The 17734-nt window shown below is 37.8% G+C and overlaps 1 protein-coding gene across 5 annotated transcripts; it reads right to left on the reverse strand.

Annotated features, from left to right (window-relative positions):
- Positions 1 to 726: 726 nt before the first annotated feature.
- On the reverse strand, positions 727 to 13131 carry LOC127974916 (CCR4-NOT transcription complex subunit 10-like). Of its 5 annotated transcripts, none has more exons than XM_052578507.1 (19): positions 12957 to 13131; positions 12337 to 12431; positions 12086 to 12247; positions 11853 to 12003; positions 11552 to 11691; positions 10062 to 10148; positions 9773 to 9856; positions 8983 to 9100; positions 8600 to 8749; positions 8226 to 8428; positions 7491 to 7612; positions 7002 to 7181; positions 6778 to 6858; positions 3413 to 3526; positions 2814 to 2944; positions 2690 to 2725; positions 1778 to 1905; positions 1555 to 1630; positions 727 to 1389 (listed from the first exon to the last, which is right to left on the reverse strand). In XM_052578507.1, the coding sequence occupies exons 1-19, from the start codon at positions 12973 to 12975 to the stop codon at positions 1223 to 1225; spliced, it is 2244 nt and encodes a 747-aa protein (XP_052434467.1). In that variant the 5' UTR covers positions 12976 to 13131; the 3' UTR covers positions 727 to 1222. The 5 variants fall into 5 exon arrangements, with proteins under 5 accessions (XP_052434467.1, XP_052434463.1, XP_052434466.1 ...); XM_052578503.1 differs by having other exon boundaries at positions 11552 to 11694; XM_052578506.1 differs by having other exon boundaries at positions 1778 to 1902; positions 8226 to 8431; positions 11552 to 11694.
- Positions 13132 to 17734: the final 4603 nt, after the last annotated feature.

Here is a 17734-nt window from a genome sequence, read left to right on the forward strand (position 1 = left end):
ATTAGCTGTTTATTAGTACTTCTAAAGCACATAATTCATATGAAACCACCACCTTGTAAAGTAGTTACATTAACCAATTTATTTATCAGGTTTGAAATTTGGCTGTTCCCCATTTGCATGTTCCATTTCATGTATTTATTTGCTTCTCAACAACTAGATGAAACCCAAGCCTAGGGCGTCAGTGTTTTTTTAGGACAGCGAGGGTTGCCACACCCACAGCTCAGATGCACGCTTCACATCTATATCATTCATCCTCAGCTGATCCCAGGGGGTCGCCCACCAACAAAATCCCAATTTAACCTTAATGGATGAAAAAGCATGGCTATGAATAAAAACACTTGCTCAGCTGTATATATTCTAATAAACCAACAGCTGGCCTCTGGAATTTGCCTGCATTGGCATAGTATTGTTTACTTGTACACATGATTCAAGAAAAAAAAAAGGATTTTACAAACATGACAGGCCTCTTGGGGGACAAGAGCTGCATTTAGAACTAGCGTCAGATGGCTTAAAAAAAGAGCTTTTTTTTTCTCCAAGGCATCACTGACAGGACGTCAGATCGGTGCAACAATGGGGAGAGATGTGGGTGGAAAAAGAGTGGGTGTGGGGGCAGAGGGATTTAGCATAAGAAAGGTGATGGGCCACCCCTCAGGAGTAAGGGCAAAAAGAGGAGAGACCACACATGAAAGAAAGCCGACATCTGTCCACCCACGCCAGAGACGGGCCTTCACAAATCAGGACATTTATTGGAGTCTTATGCACCAGTAGAGAAGAAATCAAGTTATACAACTGAGAGATTTAAAAGCTACATTTTTAAAACTTTTTCTGCCACAACTGATGTCAGAGACAAGTGTCCATGATTGTATGCAAATTAGATCTACACAGTGACCTTTGGTCCATTTATTTTTGACAACCACATGATCTCTCTCATCACGATAGAAGGGCTCCATGCAGATTTCCAATCTTACTTTCCAGAAATAATTTACTCATCATCTGTATAATTTCATATATGGCAGTGTGTCACTTGACCGCATAAATGTCACACCACTAATACGTGTAAATAAAATTTATTTATAATTTCATGGACCCCAAAACACAGACTGCGACAGACAACCGTTTCTTGCTGGTTTTCTTCCGTCCATCATGAGTTGCTGCAGCCTCATAAATAACATTTAAAAAAAAATGTGTCTGTGCATGTTTCTGGGGGTTCGAATAAGTGGAATCACTTGCGCTGCACTTGTGTAAAGGAGGAGGGGGTCTGTATGGGCTGTACCGGCTGGGATGACTGGAAGGGAAGTGGTTTCTTACAGAGGTCAGGGGAGGAGGCGGGCCTGACAGACGGGAGGAGCTGGTTCCTTTTGATGATCTGTAGCGCCAGCTGTGTGTTTCCTGCCGAAGCAACAATCACGATTTTAAACGATTACTCAAAAAATACATCGGGTCTGAAGTGTTAATTGATTCCAGGTGAGGAAAGGTGACTGGCCAAATAAAAAAAATATATAGCATCATTTCCCAGCAGTCACTGTGTAATTACAGTCTCTGTGCGTGACTCACCATTCTGCAGTTCTAAGTAGACACCCAGTAAAATGGCTTCTGGAGGAATCTCCTTAGTGTTCACCATTGAAGCAGCCTTGGAAATCAGAAACAAATGTTTGAAAGATTGTTAAAGCACTGTATCTATCTGATGTCCAGAGAAAATAATAGTTATTTATATTTATTTATGCATTTAGTAACAGGGCCGTTAAATTGGACAGCTTCACATGAGAGGAATGTTTACCTGATGGAGGCACTTGCGGGCTTTCTCGTACTCGCTCCTCAAGCAATACGCACTGCCCAGATTGAAGAGCATTGTGGCCCGGGCAGAACTCACTGAGCTGGGGTAACACAAAGGCGTCTGCTTCCCTGCTGCAACACAAACCCAAATTAACTACAGAAATATCCAATGAATAAGACTACACATTGTCTGCCTAAACTTATCTCTGCTTTAATTGTGGATGATTTATCAGGGCATGTTATTGTTAAGAAATATTATACAGACATATAAAATCATCTTTATAAGAATAACATGTAAAAAAAAATTTAAAAACAAATATAAACTCAAAATCTATGAATACCAGTATTTTTTTAATCTTACTGCACGTTAGTTGCATCACATTGCTTCATCAAATGTTAATATTTTTACTAAATTGCTTCACAGATTCTCTCTCTCTCTGTGTGTGTGTGTGTGTGTATAGATATATATATATATATAAACAGAAATAGTTATCATTTTAATAGAAATAATAATAAAAGATTGTCAAAGTAAAAGATAATCTTAGAAATACCTTATAATGCATTGTACAATCTCATGAACAATTGTAACAACAGTTAATATATTATAACACATCAATTCACTGTTACACTGTTCATTTTAAATTAGGTTATAATTATTTACGACAAGATATAACAAATTGCAATGCACATCATGAATAATAATGCAATATACCCTTTTAATAACCCTTTATAATGCATAACATTAAGGCTTGCTTTATGTAAATTGTTAAAATATCAAAATGAATTTTAAATCTGAATTGTTCAGGCATGTTTATCATAGAAGAGGAATTAACTTGTTAAAATAAATGAATCCATCCATCCACCTAAGAAATACATTTAAAATATTATAATGATAATAATGCTAATTTAAACTTACAGGACTCCACGGGCTCCAGATCTGCTTTATCAGAAGCTGTCAATAACAGCACAGACATGTGTTAATAATCGCAGATCATGCCCTTCGACACCTGTATGTTTTGTTTATGAATGCGTTCTCATACCTTGCTCTTGTTCGCTGGACGTCACCCCTAAGGAGACGTCAGTAACGTTCTCCGGGTTGAGATGTGCGATGGCATCAGAAATTCTGTCCAGAGAGATCAGGGCTTCAGCTGCATATAGATGACCCAGGAACCTGAGAACACAAGAACCAAACAAACCATCAAAAATTGAACCGAGTACATTATTTAAAGACACATCCCATGACAAAGACTAAAGCTAAACTATCTGCATTACACTGTGTAATGCCCACTTAGTCTCAGCTTCATCTCTGTCTGGGAAATATAACTTAACCAAACCAAACCATTTACAGTAAGCATCACAAATTAGAATTCCAGGACATTTACAAAATAGCATTTGCTACAAAAAATAAATAAAATAATAATAAGGTAACTTTTTTTCTTGTTTTTTTCCCCCAAGGACAAATGAGAGTGGTCAGGGATAGGTACGATTTTTTGTTTAACAGGTTGAACCAAGTGTTAAGCATCCCATCAATCAGGGTTGGCCATTTTAGGAGGGCAAATATTTGCAGAATGTTGTGAGTGTTGTAAGTGCAGGGCCCATAAAACAAATAAATCATCCAGAAACAGAGAGCCTGACTCACTTGAGGGATCCTGAAAGCTTTGTCTGATGCAGGAGCTTTTCTGCATGGTTAAGAGCCATTAAGTTGTCCCCAAGAGCAAGAGCCACATACGCACTGCAGGCTAGAATTGAGCACCTGTGAGGAAAGAGAGACCAAAGAGAAGCATGCTGATGAAATCGTTTTCAACACAAGGACAAAACTGTTTTATGGTTTTAAGGTGACTTGAGAGAAGATGAAAAAAAAAAAAGAAGAATAGAGAAACACTTTGTAGGAATCAGTGTACAGCAGACATAACAAACCAACGTAAAGAAAATCTGTCAAGTGCCTCACAAATTCCAAAATCATTAAGAGATGAGAGTTCAGTAAAACACCTTCAGAGGTACCGTATTTTCCGGACTATAAGTCACACTTTTTTTATAGTTTGGCTGGTCCTGCGACTTATAGGTGCGATTTATTTCTCAAAATTAACTTTACATGAACTGAGAGAAATGAACCAAGAGACAACATTACCGTCTACAGCCTCTAGAGGGCACTCTATGCTGCCAGAGATGCTGCTCAGTGCTCCTGTAGTCTACACTGAAGACATAGAGCGCCCTCTCGCAGCTGTAGACGGTAATGTTTTCTCTTGGTTCTTGGCTCTAAAAAAAATGCGACTAGTAGTCAGTCCAGTGCGACTTATATATGTTTTTTTCCTCGTCATGACACATTTTTGGACTGATGCAACTTATACTCAGGTGCGACTTATAGTCCGAAAAATACGGTAGAGAGGGTATTGGTGTTTGTTTTTAAAATAAAATGTAATGAATACTTTTTTTTTAACCTGCACAAATCAAATTAATAGTGTCCATACAGAACACACCCATACAATCTCAAAATAATTTATCTATCTCGCATTCTTCTACTTACAGTATTTTCCAGAATTTTTTCATATCAGAAACATGCTGTGAGTTACATAGCATGGAAAAGGAAACTAACGCGATTATTTGATGAATTTTGTGATTTTGATTTTAAATCACGATTTTGACACACACAGACATGCTTTACAGTCATAAATGCATTCAGTATGAATTTGAAACATTTTCAAAAGAAAACCAATTAGAGCTTTATCAAAAAGTTGTAACATGTCTCTAGAACAGACTTAAGTCAAAATAATCACTAAGATGTCAAGCAAAATGTCTAGACATATAGCAAATAAATAAATATATATATATTTTTTTTTTGCCATGCATTGGTCATAGAGCTCATTGTAGCGGTGCCTCAGGTGTTGAAATAGATTTGTTATACATTATACAGGTTCACACATACTCTGAAGTGTGTATACAGTATGTGTACGTGGTGCAGAAGCAGCAGCGAGAGCGCATTAATGTAACACAAAAGCACAAAAACGTAATGCGCAAGTGCAAATTTCTCCGCTTGCACATGGATTTCCTTTTCTTTGTCACAAAACCAGACATGCGTGCTCAGATACATGCTGCTCTGGCCAGCAGAGAGTGCGCACACTTAAAACGTGTCTCCTCTCACTTAAACTGAGTCCGGTGCACTCACAACTCTCTCTATGCTCATGTGCTAGATATTCATTCTTTTCACATGTTTCTATTTCTAGCCTTTACCGCGTGCAGTGTGAACGCTCTGATCCGTTAACATGGGCTTGGAAAAAAGATGAGTCACAGACAGAGTGTGAACCTGGAGTTACGTAGGTATATGCCCAGTCTGTTCTGTTCTCACGCTAGGCGCGTTGCATTCTGATTGGATCGGATAGCAAAGGTCAGGGCCACGGAAAATCGTACTATGAAGCAATTTCGATTAGTCGCACAGCCCTAATTCAAATTGCCACATACTTAAGAAGTTTTATTCAGTATATACACTGAAGCATGCCAATATCCCAATATGATATAATCTAGTAAATTGCAGAGTTTACCTGGTGGCTTTTTTGATTCCGTCCCATTTGGTCACTTTAACTAAATCCAGCAACAATGTATTACATTTTTACATTTTGACTAACAGCTGTGCTATCTTGTCAGGAAATATTTTTGAATTAAGTCTCAAGGGCAATCTTTGTTTGCTGAGCTTTAAACCATTATTCTTGCAGAATGAGTTCAGACGAGTTTTATTTTTCATAAGTCCTTTCGTTTGCAATTTGTCTCGCTGATTTGAACAGGCCAAAACAACCGCATTAAAACTTACTTCAAAAAAAAAAAAAAAAAAATGTTGAATATAATCCCTGCCCAGATTCCAAAATGTTAAGCTTTGTTACAAATAGCACAGAAGAGGGTAAGAGAGGGTAAAGGAAAAGACGGGAAACTCTCTGAGTGACTGCCTGTGACACAATAGCCTGCAGCATTCCAGGAAGAGCTCTTTGAGAAACTGTGCTTGGGCTTGTAAATGTGTCAGTGTATCAGTGTGTCAGTGCAGGGTCAACACAATCCACACACTACACCCCTTCCCTTCACAGGGAACCACATCCGGCCAGCCCTCCGGAGCAGACTGTCCCGCTGGATCAAAGATGGGGGGAAGGGGAGAGGAGTGGGATTGAGGTGGGGTAGAAAGTCTAATCAATTCCTGAGGCAAAAGTAACACGAGGGTGAATGAAGTGGACGCATAAAATAAGAGAGATGTAAGTTAGCCCAAAGAAGGGTTATTCACAATTATATGTCTAACAGAGACTGTATGTGTTAAAATAATGGAGGTTAACAATTGATACATTTTATGTTGTTAATAATGGATTTAGCCAAGAACATTTGCCATATCGATATTTAGCATACAGTAGTACCAAATTTAGCAAATGTAATTCTAAACCATTATATGCATATTTGTAAAGGAAATTTAAAAGTGGTACTGGTTCATACATGCTGGCTGTTTAGAATAACAATACCATCTGTGGCTAAATTTGAGCAGAATACTGCACAAGGCTCTTCTTGACCAGGGTGATGATTAAACCGCAAGACTTATCAGCTTTCATTTATTCTTGGCTCATAATTAATACTGCAAAAGTGAAGATGCTACTACAAATAAACGTAGCAGTTTATAAAAAAATGTACATGCTGAGGTCATGTGAAAAATGTAGCATGTTACAGCTTGAAACGTATTGTATATTGCTTTCTGCTTTAAATACTATTTTTAGTACATAATAATTACTAAACACGTTTCTCATTAGCCGCCTGTATTAAAAAAAAACAAAAGGATTCCCCTTTCTGAGCTGGCAAGTGCCCTCTTGAGGACGACGACGTGTCTCACATAGGAAACAGGAATCTCTTTTTACAGCATACTGGCTAACAGACTTTGCCATACTGACTCAAATCAAATGTGTTAAAGTCATTCAAATCTTCTTCAGCTCATCTTTATTATGTGTGAGGAATTAATTCCAGAAAAGTCTCCTGTGACCTCACCTGAGATTCTCCACCTCTTGCTTCCTCAAGGGCGATGAGGGGGCAGCAGGAATGAACTTGTCTCCCTCTTGAGTCTTCCCACTGTCAGTCAAAGAACAATTCAAACATCAATTCAAAAATCAGCATAAAAGGGTTGAAAGAGTGTTCTTTAATGTACTGTATTCGATCTAGTTTGGGATCTGTTATTGCCAGCACTGGTGGTTCATGCATGTTTATCCGTGTACCTGCAGGCATCGCTGGTCTCACTGCCACTTTCTGTGCTGCCTGACAGACTGCAGCTCTTAGAGACATTGTCAGGTTTGCTGTCGTGCTGTTGGTGCTCTGGGAGCAGGAGCAAAGCATTACGCAGACAGATCGCTGCAAACTCCATACTGGCCACTGGGATTGCTGCAGACTGGCCCTCACTGCACACAAACACATGTGTGTTTATCCATTTTAGCATGCAAAGGGCATCAGACAGACTTTATAAGATTACTGAAACCTAAAAGGCAAGACACTGCTCTCTCAGAAATCACTTAAGGATTTAAAATGCTACTTCTGGGGAGAAAGGCAACAGGATGACACCTTCTGGAGACACTGTGACATTACAATATTTTCAGCCATTGGAAATCTAGTTCCACTGCTCCAATCAACCTCACACAGCTACTTTTCTAACATCATTATACTACACTAGCAAACGTCAAGACCCATTAGATGGAATCACGCTTCCTCACCTGTAAATGGTGTTTTGCGTGGACTGTGATGCTAAAACGATCTTGCGATGATAGCCCTGCCCAACAACAGCCTGCACAATCCCCTTTTTACTGGGCAAACCTTTTGTTTCCTGCTCCGAGCTCTGAAGGAAACAAAAAAGGTCATAAATAAATGCATCACCAACGGAAATAATGGAAAAACTGTTTGCCGATTTTATACTTTGGTGTCATTTAGGCATTTTATGGGAACAGGCCTTTGAACATAACAAAACAAATACACACTCGTCCAAATGTCCGGGGTCAGTAAGATTTTTAAACGTTTTTGAAAGAAGTCTCTTACCAAGAAATATAAGTGTCTTAAACTCACCAAGACTGTATTCATTTGATCAAAATCCCAAACAAGTGATACTTTGGAATATGTTTTTATTCCAATAATCCTTCAGAAATCATTCTTAGCTGATTAAATGCTTAAGTAATATTCCTTATTATCATTGTTAAAAACAGTTGTGCTGCGTAAAAATTATTTTTTGAAACCATCATACATTTTTCCCCTCAGGATTCTGTGATGTGATTCTTTTAATGTGTCCTTCCTCACTTAGTAACTAACTAAATAATACATTTTCTTATTTAAAAAAATCTTCCTGACCCCAGTCTTTTGAACGGCAGTGTAAGTGTTCAAACTGTTTGAGTACGCCAATTTTTTCCAAGCGTCTTTCATTCTAAATTTGAATTACACATGTGGGTTAACGTCTGTACCCCTTTATTAGCTGTGATGCAGCATTCTGCGAGCCTGAGCCAGAGTCGAGGGTTGGAGTGATACACCTGCACCGCCTCCATCAGACACTCAAACGCTGCCAGCGGTCGACCGATATGAAGTAACTGAATCCCACAGTTATACAGCAGCTCATAGCGCTTATTAGCTAGCAGGGCACACATGGGGATGCCTGTGAACTTCTTAGCTGCTGTAAGGAAAAAAAAGGCAATAAAACACTTAATTTACAAGGCTGCTAAATATTCATAAATCACAAAAGTTTCAAGAATCTGCTTATAATCTATTATCACACTGAGAAGTATGATATCCCCGATTCTGCTGTATGATCTGGCATGGAAAAGGTCCTTGTTTCTCTTACCCTGCCCATTACTGCCATCACCAAGCTGGGCGCATATGTGGTCATTTTCTTGAAGTGCTTTTTTAAAGTAAAAAAGACCCAGGTTGTGCTTCCCCATGGCAAAATGGATACAACCGAGATTATTCCAGAACATACATCTCACGCATTCACCTTTAAGTGGAGAAAAAAAGACAAACCTGAGTAAATATATTCCAGGAAAAAGGAAAGCTTGATTTTTAATTATTAACAAAACATTTGAGCCTATGGACATTTCTAAGGTGTATTTTGCATGCTTAGTAACATTTCCTGGAATCAAAAATATAAATGATTATAGTGTAGAAATCTCACATGAAACCAAAACAAAAAAAAGTGCTCAGATTGGAACGGAAGATGGAACAGTGTACCTGTTTTCAAGGGTCCTGGGTGCTCTGCGATATTTGAACTGTTGAGGAGTTTCACAGCTTTACGATAATTTCCCCTCAAATACTCAAAATTACTCTTCAGGAAGAGTGAGGGTGCAGACTGAGGGAGAGATGTGTAAATATAGTCAGCCAAAAAAAGAATTCAAGTGCCCCTAATATGGATTTTTGTTTAAATCTGAAAGTGCACCGAGTATAAAGTTATTGTCCCTCAAAAGAAAGAGAGTCGACTCTGAATCATTGAAATGAGTCATTTTTAAAATGTATCCCAAGCCGTTTCATGTTGACCATAACATGAAACATTAGCATATTGCCGGCCCACTTGTTGCCCGCGCAGATCTGGGAAAACTTGACCATCGACGGTCGATTTTCACATTGGTCTGAAAGAAAATGCTAATTCATTCTTTGCAACTAGGTGCCGCTTTTGTGAGCACTGTGCTCACAAACGCTGCTCTATCAGGCATTACATGCATGATGACATGAAAATGAAATCGACCACTCACCACCGATTAGCGTCAAGTAAATAAGGGGTTCGGAAAAATGAATCAATGAGTGAATCGTTTGGGAGTCGGTGAGCAAATAACGTACAAATAAATGCATTAAAAGACAATGAAAGTGTTTTTTGACCTTGCACGCATGTCAACCTGTTGTTGGGGACTCCTAAAACCAAAATATGAACCTTTTATCACCCATAATAGAGGCACTTTAAATAACAAGTGTATTACATGAGCAGGCATACCTGACAAACATTTATAGTACATGCAAATCTACTCACATTTCCAGATGTGTTCATCACAGATTTGATTTCCCGTTTACAGGCCTTCAATGACTTCATCTGGATATAGGCTCGTACTTTATACTGCACACACACACACACACACACAAATATATATATCCCAAATAGCTAAATTTTTGACAAAATGTAACAAAATGTTGTTGTTCTTGGTTGCTAGCCGATCAGCATACATTGAATCATTTTAGATTCAGATTTCGCTTTCTGAAGATACAGAACTAATAAACAGTCCCAGAACAAGTTTAACATACATTATGCTCACTGCTCTCACCTGGTGCATCTTTGATTTAGCGGCCTCGATCAAAGCTGTGAACTCTGCTTTCATAGCAGTAGACTCCTTGTTTGTGCTGCTGGTGCTCTGTAAATGACACATGATCCAAAAAGTCAAGGAAACAGAATCTGGAGCAACAACTCAATTTATCATCTCACAAAACTGGCATATTAACCCATTCTTTGCTTTCTAGAGCATGGCCTGGTAGCTAAATTTGACAAACACTGACTTACAAGTGCTTTCTATCACTTTGGCAGACCACTATATAATATTGATGTACAATTCTGTTCAAAAACGTTTTTTCAAAAACGAGCGCTAAAATATAAAATAAAATATTACCCGTAATAAATAAATAATTAAAAATCTTACTGACCCCAAACTATTGAAAAGTAGTAAATTTGGCACAATACATAACATTCTCATGTTAGATAATGCTAATATATACATATATATGTATATATATGGATAGATAGATAGATTAGATAGATAGATAGCTAGAGATATATATCAACTATATATTAGGGCCGGGAATTGATTAAAAAAATTAATCTAATTAATTAGAGGCTTTGTAATTAATTAATCGAAATTAATCGCATTTTAATCGCAGATAAATATTTGACCTGAGAACAGTGAGAAGTAATTTTTTTTCACATGGATTTATAGTATACCATTGAATAATGACTGAATACATAAGCTTAAGCAACAAAATATTGTTTATTTTTGTTCAACCAAGTCTAGCAGACCAGTGCAATTTTTGCCATGAAGTGTAGCAATAGCATATTTAGAAACAATTTAGAAATAGTACATTTCAGAAATTCAGGTAGCTTATAGGTGCTGGAACCTTCTGGAAACTGTTTTTTTTTTTTTTAAGTAAAACACAATACTGTCAATTACATTCAGAACATTAGAAACACTGACTATTTAGAAAACATCTCTCTGTTGCTTCAGAGGCCATAACATACTAAGTCCAACTCTCAATAACCTTGGCCAAAACAATAAAGAGTTCAACATAAACTGTTGCACCAACAAAATAATACATAGTTCAACATAAAGTGTAAAGTCCACGCTAGCTGCTATATGTTTTGCGTTTAGGTGATACTTGAGGCTCGATGTGCTGCTGCGGTGATATGCGAACGCTAGTTGGTGCTCCAGTATAATCGGTCCGCCGAAACTCATCCAGTGAGAAACGTTCCGCGGTGCAAAAATGAGTTATTAAAAATGCGGGAATTTTTTTTCTGTAATTAATTAATCTTAGTTAACGCGTTAAAGTCCCGGCCCTACTATATATATAAAAAAAATTTAAGAAGATAACAATGACGGATAAAAATACAGTGATTTTGCCATGGTTAAACTGCACTTTGCGCAAGTTTTTATTACAGATTTAATTACACCTGTAACAACACTGTAACAAAGATTTGTAGTGAGAACAAGTGAGACAGGGTAAAACAATCAAAAATAAAAACAGTTCAGAAGAGCCAAATATCTCTGACCTCTCCTTTGCCGTTTTTGCTGTTCCCATCCTTCACAGCGAGCTTCTCCAGCACAGCCAACAGGTGCAGGGCCTTCTCTGGCTGGAAGGTGAGCAGGTATAGATCCACCAACAAGAAACACACGGCCTGAGCAAACTTTTCTTCTAGGACAGAGAAACCCATCAAGCCATGCCACACTATTGCACCAGACCAGTTCAAACATTCTTTTGGTGCTAGTCCAGGTGCAGATAAAATTTAAAATAAAATAAAAACTGCTGTTCAACACTATGCAAGAACTTTTCATTTGCATCCTGAAACATACCAAAAGGTTCAAGGAACTGGTAGAGCTTCTCCCCGATGGATATAGCTTCTGAATACTGTCGCAGGTGGTAATAAATCACCGCTTGATTGTAGTAGAGGATACTGTTCTCAACATCGTCCAAACCATCAATATCATCCACAGCTGTGTGCATCTGCAAACAACGATCAATCAGCATCAGTACTCTAATGACAAGGCTTATAATAATGAAAAAGATGCAATATGTAATATCAAACCTGATTCTTCAAGGTCATTAACGTCTGCTTCAGGGTGCTAGTTGTTGTCTGCCCACTTTTATAAAAATCAGTAATCGCTTTATTCATGGTTATCTTGTAGTCCTCTTTGTTAAGCTCCTGGAGGCTGTCGAGCTGTTTCAGGGACTCGTCATAGCTTCCAGCCTAAAGAAAAACATCACGTTATATCATCAACAATGACCTCCGGAAACAACTATGGATAACAATCACCGGCTCAGATTATAGTTATTTACCTTAAAAGCCTCAAAAGCACTGGATGCCATCTCCTTCTCCTGATCTGAGACCCCAGGGGAGGAAATGCTGTCATGTTTCATGTCACCAACTTGATCTTGAGAAGGAACAGATGTAGTTAAGTGACAGATGCGTGACTCAAATCATGCAGTACCTACTGACAGCATTAACCACCATATATGACTGGAAACTACACCTTCAACAGATTTAGCTCAACTTTTATAGCAAATATACTTTATACTTTAACCTCTGTGGTTGTAGCTAAAAATAAAATGAATTCAATAACCTAGGCTAAATGTAAGAAGAAGAAGAAAAAAACGGAAATGTGAATGTTTGAAAGCATTCCTTGTAGCATTAATAAATGACACAAACCTAATTGACAATGTATTGCATGTACAATCATCATTAGGCCAGTTCATTCATCGCAGTTAGCGATCTATTTGCGTCTATTTACTTATTATTGCTCAAACTGCACATTTTTTACCTAATAAGATACATGTATACGAACATAACTACTAATTACGTATTTGTTGGTGTAAAATCTTCTGTTTACAGTCTCGGTAGCGCTCAATAACAGCTGCAGTGTTTATCAGACTGACTGAATATTACAAACTCTGCTCACCTGAGCCTGTTTCAGCCATCCCTTCAAATGTATGGACGTTAATTTACTTTTACAAGAGATAAAGATGTAAGTTAATTCCACTATTTGAATATCCAGAGAGAAAAGTAGAAGGTGTGTCTCTCCACTGCAGATTCAGAAGTCCGCCATGAATATTACCCACAACTGCCGCGCGAGTGTTTTTTTTAAACTAGTATTTATGCGTGCGATCGCCCCCGAGCGGTTTGGAGGATGAACCGCAGCTGGTTGCTGCTTAAGGCTTGCTCAACGAATAACCTTTTCTATGGCAAATAAATGAAAGAATGCTGGTTGAACCAAATCAAGAGTTTATATTGTTTCAGAAATCTATTAAATGTTTTATTGCTAAAAAAATATTAATAATAATAATAAAAAAAAAACACCTTTGCACTGAGTCTACCTCAATCAGAGACTGAGATATCAAGTAAGGAATCTTGGTGTGATTCTGGAGACAGACCTCAGTTTCAGTAGTCATGTCAAAGCAGTAACTAAATCAGCATACTATCATCTCAAAAACATTGCAAGAATTAGATGTTTTGTTTCCAGCCAAGACTTGGAGAAACTTGTTCATGCCTTTATCACCAGCAGAGTGGACTATTGTAAAGGTCTCCTCACTGGCCTGCCCAAAAAGACAATTAGACAGCTGCAGCTCATCCAGAACGCTGCTGCCAGGATTCTGACTAGAACCAGAAAATCTGAGCATATCACACCAGTCCTCAGGTCCTTACATGGGCTTCCAGTTACATTTATGATTAATTTTAAAGCACTTTTAATCATATATACAGTAAGTCGCTAAATGACCTAGGAACGAAATATATTGCAGATATGCTCACTGAAACACACAGACCACTCAGATCATTAGGATCGAGTCAGTTAGAAATACCAAGGGTTCACACAAAACAAGGGGAGTCCTCCTTTAGTTACTATGCCGCCCGCACATGGAATCAGTTTCCAGAAGAGATCAGATGTGCTAAAACACTAGTCACATTTAAATCTAGAATACGTTAACCAACCAGTTGATGGACCTATATGAGGGAAAAAAAAGTATGTAGCCTACTTTGTACAAAAGTGAAAGTGAAAGTGAAAGTGACGTGACATACAGACATACAGTATGGTGACCCATACTCAGAATTCGTGCTCTGCATTTAACCCATCCAAAGTTCACACACACAGCAGTAAAAATATAATTATTACAGTGGAAAAAAATGTAGAGGGATCAAGTTTGAAGCTAAAAGCCAGGTTGGCCATCAAAATAAGTAATCACTGCTGCACTCATCAGCTGGAAAGAATTGCTCTGAAAGTCATTTCAACCAAGGTCTCGTTATTATGCATCCCACCATGCAAAAACTAATTTTAAGTAGGTAGCACCGCAACTATTACAACTTTAATCAAGTATTTGAGTTTGGCCTCATCATATACCTACATTTGATTTCCCTTTTGGATCACCAACTGTTATGTATGAACTTCCAAATTTTCAACCGCAAAACTTCAGAATGTTTTTAAACTGATCATAAGTATTGATTATATAATCTCATTCTTACTCATCTTTGGTGGCAAAACTGGACCCAATTTATAGAAGGATTATTACTGAAAACAGATCTGCAGCATACATCTTTTGGTTACATCAAGACTCGCTTTTCTTTACAAAGGCCTTAGAACATATATGAAATTCATGTAGAAACCACTAGATGTCAACAGTATCAAAGAAATGTAACCAATCTGGCTGTCCAATGTTATTAAAAGCAATAAGCCTTGAGAAACCAAGGTGTGTTTTTGGTAAAGGCATGATACTGCTATACAGTTTATTTCATTAGTGTATAGCAGGCATGCCCAACCCTGTTCCTGGAGATCTATCTTCCTGCAGAGTTCAACTCCAACCCTGATCAAAAACAACTGAACCAACTAATAAGGATCTGAAGGAGCACTTGATAATTACAGACAGGTGTGTTTGATCATCTGAACTCTGCCGGAAGGTGGATCTCCAGGCACAGGGTTGGGCAATCCTGGTGAGTTAGTAGAGCCAGTAAGTTTAGAATTGTGACTGGTATGCTAATATTTAAAAAATTGCAAATGAAAGAGTATTTATTTATTTTTTCATTTTTGAAATTTCCCTTTCACACAACAGCTTATGGTAGAGTCTCGCACACTGTGGCTGTTTCTCAAAAGGCAAGGCTGCATTCTCCGGAGGTTGCATTTGTGGGCTGTATACGTCATAAAGAAGATCTTATTTTAGAATATTAACAGTTATAAATTTGATCATTATTCTTAGTTAGGCATAACTTGTTGTAATATGCTTATGATTTGTGAACGTAATGTTCAGTTAACTGAAATAAACCAGGCTTGATGTCGTATGCAAACTGGAAATGCAACCTCTGGAGGATGCAGGCCTCCGTTAGAGAAACGACCTGTCTGTATGAAAATGCAACAGAAGAAAAAAGAAAAAAAGAAAAGAAAAACAGCTATGCTGGATAGGCTGGTTTAAGCTGGTCTTTAGCTCTTAATGAGCTGGTTAAAGCCGGTAATGCTAATAAGCAGCTTAGAACCAGCTAAAGACCAGCTCAAACCTGCTGTCATGCTTGAAAACAAACCTAACCAGCATATGCAAGGTTTTTTTGTTAGATTTTTTTTATATACAGGGAAGCCTGCATTCCTTATCAGTATCCATAGCAACAGTGACCAAAGTAATATGAAAGATGGCAACAACCATAAAACTGAACAGTCTTTTCACTTTCTTGCATCACAAGGTCCTATCAAGCCACAAGTTCACCTGTCAAATCTTCAATAATCAGCCGTAGATTTTATATTTGGGTGGAGAGTAGGCAATTCAAGTCACATACAGAACACCAAACTGACTGGACCAGCTCCGGTGGAGAACAGTGATTGGGTGTAAACCAGGGTTCCTCAAATCCTTTACTGGAGGGGCACTTGTAGAGTGTAGCTCAAACCCTGATCAACCCTGATTACCTGTTATTTCCTAGTGATCCTTGAGACTTTGTTTTTGGTTAGTGGCTGTCTTTCCCTGTTTGACATGACAGACAACTAGTTGTCCAGTCTGGTTCACTTCACTCTAGGGAAGGATAGGATTCTCATAGGATTTTTTTTACATTATTATAATTTTTTGAGCCAATAACGATTCTAACAAACAACTACTTTCTACTTTACAACTACCGATATCGATAACAATACCGATATTGGTGAACTGCATAAAGCACAGGTAACCCCCCCCCCCCAAAAAAAAAACACAAAAAAAACAACAACAACGTTTGGTTCACACTTAGCAGAATCGGTATTTGATCGTCTCTCTTCCTGCGTTCCTCTGTGAAACCGGTTTAAGTAGAAAACATACTGGTTAATTATGCTATTTTTTAACACCTTTTTCTTTGGCAATAATAATAATAATGATAATAAAGTATACAGTTTAATAATAATAATATATTTTTAAAAAATCTCTCTTAGTCATAGCCAATACAGCATCATCTTTTCTAGATTTACCAAAGACCAAATGTATAAAACAAAAGAGAAAACTGTCAAAAAAAAAAAAAGAAAACCCTTTAAAGGGGCTGTATGTCAGTTTTTGACTCTACTAAAGCATAAAAATACCATAATATGTTTGCAGATATTTAATACTTGTTTATCTGAAAAACAATGCTACAGTCATTTATTCTCCTTTGAAAATGTGCGTTCTGGCCTGGAATGTCTGTCTCTGTTTTGGTTTGTGAAACCTGCCCACTGCCAGATTACCCAATTGTATCTCGTTACCCCAGGTTGCCACTTGGCAGAAAACACAGCGTATTTTATTTAATTCATCGTCAAGTGCGCTTGTTCCTGTTTATGTCCTTATTTTGGCAACATGTGTGTGCGTCAAGTCTGAGGAGAAGGGGCCAGGTGTAAAAAAAAACCCTCTCCAATATTTTGAATTTGGACTGCAATACCTAGTCTAACCACTCTGTGTCAATCCTGCATACAGCACATCGAAAAAAAGTTTTTTAAAGATTTAAAGATTTCAACATTAAAAAATGTATCAGCATGGATAAAAAAAAACATGGTGGATATATTGCTTTATATGTAGCTTTTAGAGTTTTATTCTGTTTGCTCCGTTCACAGAAACGCTGGAGGTGTTTGATGTGACCTTGTGTGAATCCGTGTTCTACACTAGTTTCAAACAAAAAGCTGCATATTACTTGCCATTAATTTTCACTTAAATATAGGCCTAATGCTTGGGAGTACGTGACATATCCTCGGATGAACGGCGGTGCATTGCCATTGTGACTTGCCTATGATGAATTTACAGCTGATAGCGGGCATTTCACTCATTGGATGCACCAGCATCACATTTGCATATTACCCTACTTCTGTATGCCATCTGACAAACTATATTTTGTACAGATTTTTCGTTTTGGCAAGTATTTAATTATTTTAAAAAATATTGGATTATGCAATAGATATGCAACTCGTTGTCTCCATGCAGTTAATAAATAAACCATTGGTATCAGCCCTTTTCATGCCAAATCCGATATACTAATGGATTTGAAATAATAAAATATTGGCCAATAAATACATAGGTGCATCCCTACTACACACAGTGTGGGTTTTCCGTGAATGCAGTTGTAAATGCAGTCCTGTAAATGTACAAGTGTGAGTTAGGTTGTACAATAAGGTTGTTGCTTTCATAAATAACCACATTGTGAGCATAACCGTATTAAAGACTCAAATACAGAGCTGACAACAACCATAATCTCCTGCTGTGTGAACATGACCTTAGC

This window comes from Carassius gibelio, chromosome B16 (genome assembly GCF_023724105.1).
Source record: "Carassius gibelio isolate Cgi1373 ecotype wild population from Czech Republic chromosome B16, carGib1.2-hapl.c, whole genome shotgun sequence".
Taxonomy (NCBI): Eukaryota; Metazoa; Chordata; class Actinopteri; order Cypriniformes; family Cyprinidae; genus Carassius; species Carassius gibelio.

Coding starts and splice junctions, on each gene's coding strand:
- LOC127974916 (XM_052578502.1), bottom strand. Junction 2,945..3,412: donor AAGCTTTCAGGATCCCTCAA/GTGAGTCAGGCT, acceptor TTGTGTTCTCAG/GTTCCTGGGTCATCTATATG. Junction 1,631..1,777: donor CCCGCAAGTGCCTCCATCAG/GTAAACATTCCT, acceptor CTGATTTCCAAG/GCTGCTTCAATGGTGAACAC.